Below are 15,746 nucleotides of genomic sequence, written 5' to 3'. Positions count from 1 at the left end.
TAATGTGGTAATTGTACTTTATCCAATAATGCGTCTGATATTTGTTTTAACAACTTATATCACACCAAATTATAAACATAGCCGACAGATTGCCGGAAAACAGCCGCGATACACGCGTGTGACCTTCCATGAATCGAAAACAACTCAAGAGGTAAGATAGCCAGATTGACCACCAGTCATTTAATAGACCACTAGACTTTTTGGTTAGATTCGGACTGCCACTTTTATGAGACACATACGCTCTATAAGGAAAAAGCCCTAATGGCGCTTTTTCAAAATTAATACTCGAAATCAAAAACTCAATTAATATTCAAGAACTAGGGCGTATACGTTTGGTACTTCTTAGATGCACACCATTGACCTATAGTTAGTAAATGTTCATAAAATTTAAAGCTCATTAAGCGAGTTCGGGAGTCATTTTCTAAGTGAGGTAAGTCACGCAATTAACTTAAAAGTAGAATTCCAAGAAGTCAGGTAGCGGCTATCGCTTCGCCTCTATTAAGAAAGATCGGATTAACTATTTTTTCCATTGAGGCCTTCAAAATTGACTTACAAATTTGTTAATTGCATGTCGTCCTCAATATTTGATGTTGAGGTATTAATATTGGAACTGAATTTGATATTTTTGGTGTCATTGGTTGTTGTCCGTCATATGAAGATGCACTTCTGTCTGGGTTGAATCTTTCCATTTTGTGTATGACACAATCAACACAGAAGATGCAATCAGAGATGCACCCAAAAAGGTGTACCATGGAGGTCGAGATCCACTTGCTATCTGCTCAACAAAACAAGGCCGTGTTAACTCCCAAATATAAAAAGAAGAAGGGCAAAAATTAGTTAGAAAACTGATATTTCTCGAACAAATTCCGCAAATCGATCTGCTCGAAAAAGTGTCCGTACACTGAAAAAAAGGCCAATTAGAAAATCTTTCGAGACAAATTAAATTGAAAACATTTTACGGCAGTAGTGGATAAAACGGGGGTTGCAACCACCAGCCCGATTTGGCCCATTCCCCTCACGACTTCGGAGAAATGGGCCAAATCGATCTGTCGACTGTAACCCCCGTATTATCCACTACTACAGGCAGCCATATACACATTACTTCATTTCCTTTGTTTTATCCACTATATTTCCCTTTATATTCCCCAAAATCTATCATTTCCTGTCTCACTTAGTGCAATCCACTAGTACCGAGTTAAGCTGGTGATTATCCATTATCAGACGGATAGCTCGGGTTCTATCCCCACCGACTCCGGTGGACGTATCCCAGATACTAGTGTAACTAGAGAGACCGTGTAAAAAGTACGTAAACCAGCTTGCAAAAAAACTCGAACTACAAAATTGAAAAAAAATACTAAGAAACAAAAATTTTCATATGTTCTCTAATCAATATTTAATCAATCTAAAACTAAAACTTCCTGTCTCACTTGGCGTAGTGGTTAGATCAACGAGTCCAGTTAAGTTGCTTTAGCGAACGGAAGGTTTGGGGTTCCTTCCTCACTGACTCCTGTGAACGTCCCCCGATTTGATGAATTACTATAAAACTAAGTAAAATAAAAAACCAAATTCACAGTCCTTAAAAAGATGACCCCTGTTTTGAGACTGTATATGGGACACACTGTTCTGGTTATACAGTCAAAAACAGTGAGATCGGTGGAAACACAGTGATTAGTGTTTTTTTCCAGTGTAACAAGCACGTAAAACCAACTTGCGAAAATTGATGAATAATATGGTGGATAACTTGCACAAAAAGAGCAGCTTAACTTCTATGTTAAATTTTTCGAAATTTTCCCTGAATCTATCTCTGGTATGTTTATATCTATATCTAAGCAGATAAATAAATAATCTACACTTAAAATTTTTAAATCTACATCCGCTGATATGTTGATTTACATCACACTTAATACAAGTTATATATAGATTAGGATCATTATAATGTATTTTCATATGATTAATATAATGTCTTTCCTTAAGGAAACTTTTACAGATATAACTTTCAAATAAACTATCTAAATGTTTATCACAACACCTTCTCCAAGATTTATCTTTACAACTAACACATTTTACTGATTCAGAGATTTTTAATTTATATAATTTCAAAAATGAATTTTTGTCCTAAAAAAATAAAGTTGTCTAAAGTAGAAAGCGTAAATTTTTATTGTATTAGTGATTTGGCATTTGAAACAAGGAAACATTGATTTAAAGCATTGATTTATTCCTTGTTACTTGATTGATTGTTACTTCCTCAGACCTAAAATCAAACTAAAAGGGCTTCGCCCCTGGTCCCCCAACCTAAAGTTAACACTAAAGATATTATTAAAACTAAACCATCACTAAACCTAAAACTAAAACCAAAGACAGTATTTACTCTGGAATTAAGAATGAATGTACAGAATGTCATGCGGATTTTAGAAATAAATTAGCCCTAACTAATCACTCATATAGTCATAATCGTAATTATCTAGAAAACATAGAATACTTCGCCATAAACTATAGCCAGAACATAAAAGAGTTTTATACTACTGATAAAAGTGGGAATTACATTGAAGATATAGATGAAGCTGTTAATAACTCTTTAGAAGAAATTAAAAACTGTTAGCAGTTTAGAAAGGTAAGGAGTTTTAAATATAAGATCACAGCCAAGTTTGAGTACCAGAAGAGAACCAAAGATGAAGTTAAGATCACAAAAACATTCTTCAACACTTACTATATTTTTAATAACGCAATATATGAAAATGGAGACTTCGCACAATGGCTAAACTTTGAAAAAAAAATTTACAAGGGTTATGGCTATGACTTAGAGTCTATTGGATTAAGAAGTAATCAGAGAAATATTGAACTGACCACAGCATCTATTGGTATTTATGTAGATTTACCCCCAATCTCAAAAACTCTAAACCAATATTAAATATACGCAAATCCAAATACGACTGCTTACAACTAATTATTACTGCTTGGCTACATCCCGGTATGGACAATGCGACACGTGAGATTAAATATGTATAAAATCTAATTCAACCACGACAACAACATGAAAATGACTTTGCTTATATATTAAGAATACAGAAATTGTACAATGTTAATATTTAAATATACACACCTCGTGGTGAGGGCAAAGTAGAATTGTTTAAACCAGTGGATTATTTCGATAAAAAAAGAAAAGATGTCAGAATAGAAAATAGAAAATATAGAAAACTTGATAGAAAGACCGAATAAGAGTCAACACAAATTCTATTACTGTGATAGATGTACATATTGATTTAACTCTCAAATTAAATATGACAAACACGAATGTAGCCACTCTTTCCAACCAGAGATTGTTTGTCCTAAGAAAGAACATTTTACTTTTATAAATATACATAAACGTCAGAATATTGAAAATGTTATAACCGCTGATATAGAATGTTTCGTCATTGATGTCACAACTATCAACTGTAAATATATAATAGCCGAACGCAAACCAATAAGTGTGGGTTAAATCTGGCAAGGTGCTTTAAAACAATACTTTGGTTTGGACTGTATCAAAAGATTTGTTAGCGATCTATTAGATATAAAAACAGAGAATAATTTCAAGCGCAACAAACAAATGATATTTAATAATGAAGATAAATTATCTCATTTTCCACAATAGCTCTGGTTAGGATTTCAATCTACTATATAGTGAGCTCTTTAAGCAAAATAATGAAAAAGAAAAGTGCAGATCATGCCACTAGCTCCTGGTAAGTCTAAGATGATTAGTATTGGTTGTATTAAATTCTTAGATAGTTATAACTTCTTAGCTATGCCTCTAGATCAAATGGCAAAGATATATCATTGTAAAACTAAAACACTATATTAAATCTTTCGTTAAGACACCTACAATTAAATTATAGGTAATCTAAATATAGAGGATTTCAAATCCTCACTATCTAATAAATTAACAACACAAGAACAAATCGTTATCTTTAATAAGGACAACAGCCATATAACTGGTAAAGATCTAACTATAGAGTATTCACAGAACGATGTGGAAAAATTAGACTTCTGCATGAACTAAAATGTTAAATCAAGTATGAAAGAATTCAGTCTCAACCATCTACAATATGTAAGTCTCTCGGGTTATAGTTCTGGTTGTTGGTTAATGTCAAGTGGTGTTACATTAGATACATTACCAGATAAATAAATGCTAGATGATTTCGCTGAAGCAAAGAGAGGTGGTATATGTGGTACAATGGTTGATAGATATAAAAATCATAGTAAAAAAACCATCGCGTATATAGATGCAAACAACCTATACGGCTGTGAAATGATGCAAAAACTACCTTGTTAGGACTTTGAGTACTCTGACACATCTCTATATCCGCTAAGTGGGTTCGTTGATACTATATTAAATAATCCAGATGATAGTGATCATGGTTGCTATATAGTTTGCAATAATAATTATACTAATAAATGCATAGAGAGAACATAGCAACTAGCATTTCTGCTTAATAAAAGAAAGATAAATGATGATGAATTAGGCTCTGTCAAGAGAGACAGGTAGGGCGAGTTAAAAGTAAATAAATTTCATAGAGTGATTAAATTTAAACAAGATTACATATTCAGAGACTATATTCAAAACAATACTAATAAAAGAGCAACAGCTGAAACTGAAGCGGAAAAATATGTAAGGAAATTAATGAACAACTCACTATATGGAAGAATATGCATGAATTCTCGACACTTCCTTCAAAGTAAGTTCTTACACGATGAAGAAAAGATAATGAGAAATATAAGAAAACCAACGTTTAAGAATATAACTAGACCGAAGGATTATAGGCAAATCGAATATATCAAAAAAAATATAATATGATTCTCCAACATATGAATGTGTTACTATATTAGAATTAAGTAAATTACACATGTATGATGTATTCCATAATATTCTTTTACCATCTCTGAAAGGTTTACAGCTGTATTATATGGATACTAACAGTTTCGTTCTAAGCTTTAGTGATGGTAAGGTCCCTGATAAACACATGGATCTGTCCAATCTAGAAGCACCAATCAAAACTAATAATATTGTCCCCGGCAAATTCAAACATGAATTGTGAAGTAGAATGATAGAAGAGTTTATAGCCCTGTCACCAAAGACATACAGCTTTAAAGATTGCCCAAACAAAACTAAAGAGAAAGGAATAAAGAATTGCAACAATGCTAAACATGACGAGTATCATAAAGCAATAATGTATAACACACAGTGAACTGTAGATGAATGTAGAATACAGAAAATTGGTGATATATCGACAACAACAAAAACAAGTAGGATCAATCTAAACACATTTTATGATAGAAGATTTTATGTAGCTAAAATTAAAATATATCTTCATGATGAGTATCTATATCCATTCATAAGAGATCTAGTAAAAAAAATTAATGTTGCATTGTTTGATTTAGACAAAGACCAACTAACTAATAATATTCTAGAACTAACCATTAATGATGCTGAAGAGTTAATTAAAGCTGCAATTAAACTATATAATGAGCTACAAAGAATGACTATGCTAGATAAACATATAACAATAAACAGTCTAGAAAAAAACAAAACAAAAGAAATAGATTAGAAGATAAAAGAAAACAACAAGAATATTATGGTGACATAGAAGTGTTATTTGATCCTTCAACCCAAAGCTTTAAATACTAATAGCGAAGCATAGTGGGCCCATGGTGAAACAATGCAAGCTCTTCAAAACAAAACTTTAGCAGCAATAGACAGTAATAGTAATGCTTTAAAGAGTTTTGAGGCACCAACAACAAAACAGCTTTCTTGATGAGCGAGCTGCTCTCTTAACACCCACAACCGAACCACCTGTGAAATTAAAAGATGATAGAGGCAAAACATTTAATAGACAATGATGTGATTGATAATTTGCTACTAATGGTAAAAAAACAAATAAACAATTCAAAATAATATCAGTAGATCCAAATTCGAACAACCTGAAAATAAATGGTATATATGTATCTCTGGTGCCGGATGGTATAAAACTGAAAGGCAAATTCAAGGAATTTTCAAAGGGCTTCTTTGTGTTTATTACTAATAAAGATGTAACCGAAAGAGACATAAAAGGTGATGAAAACAAAATAAAACAATTTCTATAGGATATTTGTTATAAACAAACAAAGAGGAGATACAAAACGTAATAGATCAAAACTTATAAAAGGAATGTTTGCTAGTATCAGTGAACCCACTTCTCAGGCTCTATCAATGCCGACCTCCAGTGAAGATGAAAAATATCAACGTGACACTAGTGATTATGAACATGAGGCAGTAGTAGAGGAAGAAGAAGAGGAAGAAACTGATTACGAGACTGATAAACAAATAGAAGCTAGTGGTCCTAACAAAGTGAACCCAAATAACTTAAAAAAAGATTAGAATTACTTGTACTAGAAACAAAAGTCGGTCATGATGGGTTATATGATGAGATGTTAAAGATATCTAAACAACTCTTATCTATGAAGACTATTAATCAAGAACAACTAGATAATTTTGTTTTTAATTATGGAAAATAAATAACGGTTAAAAACAGCAACTACTAGCTAAAGAAGTATTCAGTCCTCAGATCACAATGTTTAGAAGAGAAAGAATAATACCATTATATAAAAAATGAAACTTGGTGGTCAGCTGATTTAATTGATATGTCATCTGTAAGTAAATACAATAAACATTATGAGTTTATAAAAATAGATATAGATATATTCACAAAATATGCATGGGCTATTCCATTGAAGAATAAATCTGCTTCATCTATAATTATTTGTTTTAGAAAATCCTATCAGAAGGACGAAAACCAGAAAAGTTATGGGTAGATAGAGGTAGTGAGTTTTACAATAAAAATTATAAACTTTTACTTAAAGAATATGAGACAGAACTACATTCAAATTATAGTAATTTAAAGGCCGTATTCATAGTCATATTTATTAGAACATTTTTACACATTATTAATAAACCAATGTTCATCAATGGTGATGATAATTGGGTAAATATATTAAATGATGATGTTGCAACATATAATAATAACGTTTATTCAACAGTTAATATGACACCTGTTGATGCTTCCAATAATCCCGATAAAGTTAGATATATTATATCTACCTCTACTAAGATTAAAACAAAACTTAAAGCCAGCGATTATGTCAGGAATGCTGACAAACGCAACACTTTCTCTAAAGGACACACTTTTAACTGGAATAGAGAATTGTTTAAAGTTAATGAAGTTTCAAAAACCCGACCAACAACATAAAAAATGGGAGATATGAATGGAGATATAATAGAAGGTAAATATTATGAACAGGAACTATTAATTTCCGAGTTTGATTTTGAATCTACTAATAAGGTTTTGGAATCATTAAATATTGACCTTCGGTCAGCTACGAAGTAGATCAGGGAGCCTGCTTCGCAGATAAGTTCTTTCTGTAAACAAATACAAAGGTGTCAAAAAAAAAGATTCAATCAGGCTAAACAACAATCGGGAAACCCACTTCTTGCATCAGCAATAACCAATAATCTAAAAACAAATAAGGCCCGTCATTTATTCTTAGAAGATCACGATAATATTGACATGAAAGATACCTATAAAATTACACCCACTCGTGAAAGAAAAAGATGTTGTTAATAAAGAGTATTGTGACAATAACTTATTAAACTCTTCTAATAAAGTAGACATTTTAAGTAAAAATATAACTGAACTAAGAAAGGGTGACCTTAAAAAAGTTACAACTTAAAACTTACAACTAAACAAAAAACAGGTTAATAAAGAACTAACAATTAGTTTATTAAATCAGCAATTGAAGTTCCAAATACTGTTAATTTTTGTGATAAAGTTGCTGGTGATACAATCACTAAGTGCATTCAATCAAAACTAGAGATTGATAAAAATAAGTTTAATCAGATTATTACTAACTTTCACCTAGATGATATGTTCACTACTGGTCTAAGAGATATTGAAGAAGTTAAAAAAACACTAATTCTGCTGTCAATGAAGCCCTTATAAAGATTAAAAAGACAGTAGTACAATAGCTAAATTATTAGAAAGTAAGCTAAAAGACAACCAAGAAAAAGCAAGACTAGACATGCAGTATGATTTTAATCATGAGGATATAATGAAAGAGATTGAGAGTTATTTTAGTTATTGTAAATGGACGAAACTAAACCCAGTGCACCCTTACTTTATCCCAAGATCAGCGAAGCCACTTTGCGGATCACCTCCTTCTCAAAACAATACGTCAATGATAAAATCCTGGCTAATAGTGAATTTAATAATAATAAAACCATTATAAAAGATATTAGAAAATATTATGAAACTGAAGCTAATAACTATAATAAGAAGTTAAATAGATAAGTTAAATAAGAAGATAAAAATTATATTAACGTAGCTGATATAACAGAAATACTATTATCATCAATAGCAACAACTGCAACATGAACATCAGTTGCAATAACGGGTATAGGCTTGCCTTATTCTATACCTACAGCTTTTGCTACAGCCACTGTTTGTGGTTCATTATCAAAAACCATTAAAACTAAAAAGAGAACTAAAATTTTAAAGTATTCACAAATGCATATTTTAAGTAAACAGTTTACTGACAAATATAAAAAACTATATACAAACTCAATGAATGGTAATAAAATAATAATGATGAGTATAATGAATTTATTAAGGTATATGAAGAATGTAAGAGGGATAAAAAAAGTCAATTGAGTATTTTATTAACTAAAGTTATTAGTGTTTAGTTATAAAAGTATGTTTTGTAATAACAATATTAGTATTAATGCTTACCATTAGATATATCTAGTCATAGTTATACCCATAGCTATAATCATAGTTATCGTTTATTTACACTCTAAAATAATATTGTCAAATTTTAATATTATTTACTTTTTTTGTTTGTACCTAATTACAATGCTCTACCTTTCTGTACTACTTTTATACCTTCGCCATTAGTTATAAATTAATTAAATCAGGTGTGGCTGATGAAACGGCTCCAGGGATTCTACTTGCAGCTGCACTTCCTATTTTACTTGCTATTTCTAATGCTCTTACTGGATTATTAGCAACCTTATTTCCAAAGTTGACTGTTGCTCTACCAACACTTTTAAAGAAATCCTTCAATACCTCAGCTTCTATTGTTGCATCACTCAGAGTCATTGACTGATCTTTTCTACACATAGCACAGGATCCCTTTAACGTCTTAGTTCCTTAAGTTGTGACAAACCTTCAAAAATTATTCCTACCACTATAATGTCTACAACCAACACAAAATGAATTAGTTTTAAACTTATTAGAGTTGATCTTGTTTCGATATATAAAAAATAATGGAAGTAAAAAACTATAATCCCTTCGTTGTAAAATCATTAGCTTAGAGTAAACCCCAACCATTACCTAAGGCTAAGACTAAGCCTAATCCCGAAACTAAGTTTGAAGCTAAAGGACTGTCTCTGGAGAATAAAAGGAAACTAGATAATATTTATGCTAAAGATTTTGTTAAGACAGACTACTAGGAAATAGTTTGACATTGACTAGAGCTAGAACTATAACTATGTTTTTATTATTAACTATATAACTTTGTCTATACTTATACTATTAGATATAACTAAGATATACTATCAACCATCTTATTATCATCACTATTCACGCTATTAACTTTTTTAGTTAATACTAATGCATGACATATAACATCTGCCATTGCAACACTAAATTTAAAATTAAGTTGTATTGGTTGTGGGCCTATATGATCATTTCGATGTTTAGTATCAAATACATATATTTTATAACTAATTTTGAATGTTCTATGATTTATATACGGTATAATATTATGAGGTAATCCATTAAAATCTCTTTTAAAATTAACAGTCTCTTTAAATAAAATTCACTACAAATATTACAATAACATTCAGTAACATTCATTATAGCAAATGTACTTGCATCATGAGTTTGTTCATTATTTTTTTCAAAACCAAATTTTCATCTAGATGATAAGTTCACTACTGGTCTAAGATATTAAAGAAGTTAAGAAAAACACTAATTCTTCTGTTAATGAAGCCCTGGTAAAGATTAAAAAGACAATAGTACTAGCTAAATTATTAGAAAGTAAGCTAAAAGACAACAAAGAAAAATCAAGACTAGAGATGCATTATGATTTTAATCATGAAGATATATTGAAAGAGATTGAGAGTTATTTTAGTTATTGTAAATGGGCGAAACTAAACCCAGTGCACCCTTACTTTATCCCAACATCAGCGAAGCCGCTTCGCGGATCACCTCCTTCTCAGAGCAATACGTCAATGATAAAATCCTGGCGAATAGTGAATTTAATAATATAACCATTATAAAAGATATTAGAAGTTATTATGAAACCGAAGCTAAAAAACTTAATAGGAAGTAAAATAGATAAAAAATTTATATTAACGTAGCTGAGATAACAGAAATACTATTATCATCAATAGCAACAACTGCAACATGAACATCAGTCGCAATAACGGGTATAGGCTTGCCTTATTCTATACCTACAGCTTTTGCTACAGCCACTGTTTGTGTTTCATTATCAAAAACATTTAAAACTAAAATAACAAATAAATTTATAAAGTATTCACAATTGCATATTTTAAGTAAACAGTTTAGTGACAAGTATAATAAACTATATACAAAATCAATGAATGGTAATAAAAAATAATGATGAGTATAAAGAATTAATTAAGGTATATGAAGAATATAAGAAGGATAAGAAGAGTAAATTGAGTATTTTTTTAACCAAAGTTATTATTGTTTAGTTATAATAGTATGTTTTGTATTAACAATATTAGTATTAATGTTTACCATTAGATATATCTAATCGTAGTTATACCCATAGCTATAATGATAGATATTAACTCTATTATTATTTATTTTTTTTGTTTGTACCTAAATAAAAGACTTATTTTCTGTACTACTTTTATACCTTCACCATTAGTTGCAAATTTAAAAAATCAGGTGTGCCTGATAAAACAGCTCCTGGGTTTCTACTTACAGCTGCACTTCCTATTTTATTTGCTATTTCTAATGCTCTAACTGGATTATTAGAAACTTTCTTTCAAGGTTAACTGTTGCTTTGCCAACACTTTTAAAGAAATCCTTCAATACCCCAGCTTCTATTATTGCATCACTCACAGTCATTGACTTTTTTTTCTACACATTGCACTGGATCCCTTTGACGTCTTAGTTCCTTTAGCTGTGACAAACCCTCGAATATTATTCCTACCACTATAATATCTACAGCCAACACAATATGAATTAGTTTTAAACTTATTAAAGTTGATCATATTTCTATATATATAAAATAATAGAAGTAAAAAAGTATAATCCCTTTGTTGTAACATCATTAGCTTAGAGTAAACCCCAACCATTACCTAAGGCTAAGACTAAGCCTAATCCCGAAACAAAGTTTGAAGCTAAAGGACTGTCTCTGGAGAATAAAAGGAAACTAGATATTTTTTTTGCTAAAGATTTTGTTAAGACTATTAGGAAATAGTTTGACATTGACTAGAGCTAGAACTATAACTATGTTATTATTATTAACTATATAACTTTATCCATACTTATACTATTAGATATAACTAAGATATATTATCAACCATCTTATTATCATCACTATTCACGCTATTAACTTTTTTAGTTAATACTAATGCATGACATATAACATCTGCCATTGCAACACTAAATTTAAAATTAAGTTGTATTGGTTGTGGGCCTATATGATCATTTCGATATTTAGTATCAAATACATATATTCTATAACTACTTTTGAATGTTCTATGGTTTATATACGGTATAATATTATGAGGTAGTCCATTACAATCTTTATTAAAATTAACAATCTCTTTAAATAAAATTCACTACAAATATTACAATAACATTCAGTAACATTCATAATATCAAATGTATTTGCATCATGAGTTTGTTCATTTTTATTTTCAAAACCAATTAATTGAAATTGTGTTCTTTCCATACCACTTTCTACACCTAAATCAAATAAGAAGTTATAAGCATTGAGCAAATTCTTTAAAAATGTCTTTCTTTCATAAAAACAAAAATCAAAATTATTCTTTTTATTTAATCCTTTCTGTACAATAATTCTAATATAATTACTAGGATAAATACTAGGTATACACCACAATATATCTCTAATTTCTATATTACTATCATTAGCTTGTGCATCAGCAGCAGTATTAACTCTAAATAGAGCTCTACCATTATTATATCTTTTTAATATTAGTTTAAATCCTAACCTATATATAATCTTCTCTAAATCATTCACAAACCCAAATAGATCACTCATCTTAACCATCATATACATATGACCTCGTTCTGCAGCAATATGAACACCTTTAAGTTGAGTATCTCTATTACCTTGATTTCTAACAAAACCGCACTCATATTCATCGCCAATACTAGTTAATAACTTATATATCAATAGATTAAGTCGACAATGATGTATATATTCAATAGTCCTACCACCACTAATTTCAAGCTTAACTGAACTAAATAATGCCATCATACCATAATTAACTAATCTGATGTTGGCATTAATAGCAAATACACCACCAGCGTTATCTGATAGAACAAACTCTATCTCTAGATATGAATCGTGTATATTTAAATGATTTTCTTCTCTAATGCGAAGGATAATAATATTAGTATTAACCGTAATCATTGTTGCTAGACTATGTGGTTTATATTTTATAATATTGTTTTTGTGTCAATGTTTATTGTAACCATAAGTTATATACAAATTAAAGTCCATTTTTATGAGTCAAAAAATGTATAACACAAAATGTATAACTAACTACAACCATAACTATAGATTTAACTATAAGTATAGCAATATTTGAACAATAAAATTGACAGACAATTTAATCTTATATGAACTACAAAAGATACATGAAACTCTAACTACAAGAAACGAAGAACACACAATTAACTTTAGAATGATAAAGTCAACAGAAAAGTTTAACTGTAGTGAACCTATAATTAATACAGCAAAATTAGGTTTAATTAGATTATCGGTTTATAACTCGGTGTTTAATGTGAATAGAAGGAATAATCAATTCTTATATGCCGGTACGGTTTAGATGATGACTTTGCTTTGTTAGAACCCCTTATCTCTAACAATATCAATAGCACTGACTCGAACATTACATTTGTTCTTAATTATTATTATAAAGGAATCCCATTGTTATATTCAACTATTACACCAGATGCATATGAATTAAATGAAATAGCAGAAATAACAAACGAAGAAACTGAGGGTAATGTTAATATGGAACCTGATAAAATTACTACGAAATGTAAAATGGAAATAAAACAAGTTGCACTTAACTGTGACGTAGAAATCTCAATAGCGTCATTGCTAGCAATTAAAAAAATACTTTATAAATCAGGCAAATATACATCTCAAAATATTATTGATACTATGGGTTTTAGTACGATTAACATTCACTGTAATATTATATCTGGTTTTAAAGATAATGGTAATAACACAGAGATACTATATACTTTTACTGGGTAAAACCACCGGGTTACTTGACAAATATTATACCAACTAATATCTTATATCAAAATGTAACTAAGGATAGAATAGAATATATTGAATTTCATATTAAAGATTAGCATGAAAGACCAATTGACTTCAATGGTGATGTAATGAGTTTTACTTTACATTTGATTTAGACTTAGACTAAGTCATGGACTTAGACTTAGACCTAGTCAGAGTCATAGTCATAGCCAGAGTCGTAGTCATAGAATGAGTCATAGACATAAACTTAGACTAAGTCATAGACATACACTTAGACCTTTACTTAGACTTAGGCATACTTATAGACACATACTAAGACTTAGGTCTAAGATTAGGTCTAAGACTTATACTTAGTCATAGACCTAATCATAAATGTTATCAAATTATTATACTCTCCAATCCCAATTATTTCTTAGTTTACCAATAAAATTTCTGTTCTATTTATAGATTTATCAATGACGATGAATTTTTAAGTTTCTTCCCATACTTTTTCACATAAACTACGAAAATCATCATCTAAGTTCTGCTTTATTAAAGAAATCATGATATATAGCCCTGGTGGCTCTACCTCTTTGTTCAAAGAAAATAAATATATTACAATTCTCTCTAACGTTCTGTCTCTCTGCCTAGAATATATTTTGTTTCAGATATTTCACATTACAATTACTATGTCTACCTCTAAAAAAACTATTCATTAATAACTGGCTCCTTACCCCCATTATCATCAAACATCATTAGTTTCTTTATATCTTTAGGCAGTTTATCGGGAGAGGGTAAATCTCTTATTTCTTTAAGAAAATTATGTCTTTATTCTTGAAATCTTCATCTTGATCACCAGGAGGCCCAATGATATCTAACCTATCAAATTGTATACTATTCAAAAGTAGACTTTTCAATAAGAATGTTTTCCAAATTCACTAGGACCATCTATTACACATCTGAAGCTTTCTGTGAGTATAGCATTGACAATTATATTATCATCATCTAGCCATGATTGTAGACTTCCATTAACATTAATCTGAAAAAAGATACCCGGCATGAAAGTGGTTTTACCTTTGGGGGCTTTCTCTAAGTAGATAGATATCAACTTCATCTTCACTATCAATGTTTTCAAAATTGTCATTAACATGGTCATTGATATTGCCATCTGCGAAGCAGGTTCACTGATTGACATTGCCCTTGACATTTACATTGTCATCGACTAGATTTTCATCTTCAACTTTACAACCCAAACATAAACACTCATTTTGCATTCCCGGACAGTTACCTTGATTAATTAGATTATAAAGAGCAATCTTTTTTCTAAATCATTTACCAATACTACTGACCATATTTATAACAATTAGCCCCACAATAAGATTAGTCAAATTGTTGTATTCTCTCATTCGACCCTAGATCTGAATATTCTTCTAAGAACATTGGTGGATTCTCGACACCAAAACTATCGAACAGTATATAGGGCCACCTTCTCTTCTTACAAATAAAAGCCAATGTGTACTATCAGTTGGATGTAGATTTACAAGAATGGTGAATTTGGGATCACGAATCTTTTCTGGTTTCTGATCTCTCATTATTATTTCTTTTGGTATTGTACTTATATATTTTCCTATATCTTCCATTCTGATATTGCTCATAGCTTTATTATCAATACCACATTTATTATTGAATTCTTCAAAAGTGAAGATAAGCAATTTAGATGATAAAAAATGGAGAGGGGTTGTGCAGTTTTTATATTTTTTTACATAATTATTTTGTTTTTTATTATATGATTCAATACCAAAAGAATACACATAACTACAAAAAAGCGTTGGTGGATTTACAAACAGAAGTACAGTTAGATTTGAATATGAAGAGTCACCAATACACACTATTGTTTATGGTGGAACTGGTACAGGAAAAACTTATTTTGTTGGGCAGTATTTGAAGTCGTATCAGCGAAGCTGCTTCGCAGATCAGCAAGAAGATCTTAAGTCCATAATCATGGTATTTAAAGATGAAAGAGATTAGATAAAACCAGAAACTGGCAAGCCGTTTAGTGATTTCAATATGTGTGATATAAATATGATCACATCAGGAAATATGTCTCAATTCAAAGATAGTGTAATTGTTCTTGATGATATGCGGGATAAGTTAAATAAAGGTATAGGTTATTATTTTACAGAGCGAAGACATAAAAAAAT

At 30.2% G+C, this 15,746-nt stretch overlaps 1 protein-coding gene across 1 annotated transcript in view; it reads right to left on the bottom strand.

Annotated features, from left to right (window-relative positions):
* Positions 1-576: 576 nt before the first annotated feature.
* Positions 577-15,746, bottom strand: part of LOC142340357 (uncharacterized) — a 36,297-nt gene continuing 21,127 nt past the window's right edge. The window contains exon 5 of the mRNA XM_075390930.1: positions 577-775. Within this exon, the coding sequence (XP_075247045.1) occupies positions 632-775 (144 nt within the window). The 3' untranslated portion in view covers positions 577-631. The remainder of the gene's footprint in view (positions 776-15,746) is intronic.

The sequence above is a fragment of the Convolutriloba macropyga genome, chromosome 5 (assembly GCF_964194025.1).
Source record: "Convolutriloba macropyga chromosome 5, txConMacr16.3, whole genome shotgun sequence".
In the NCBI taxonomy this organism is placed as follows: Eukaryota; Metazoa; Xenacoelomorpha; order Acoela; family Convolutidae; genus Convolutriloba; species Convolutriloba macropyga.
The sequence above is the reverse complement of the archived record's forward strand: the minus strand, read 5'-3'. Positions and strand labels throughout refer to the sequence as shown.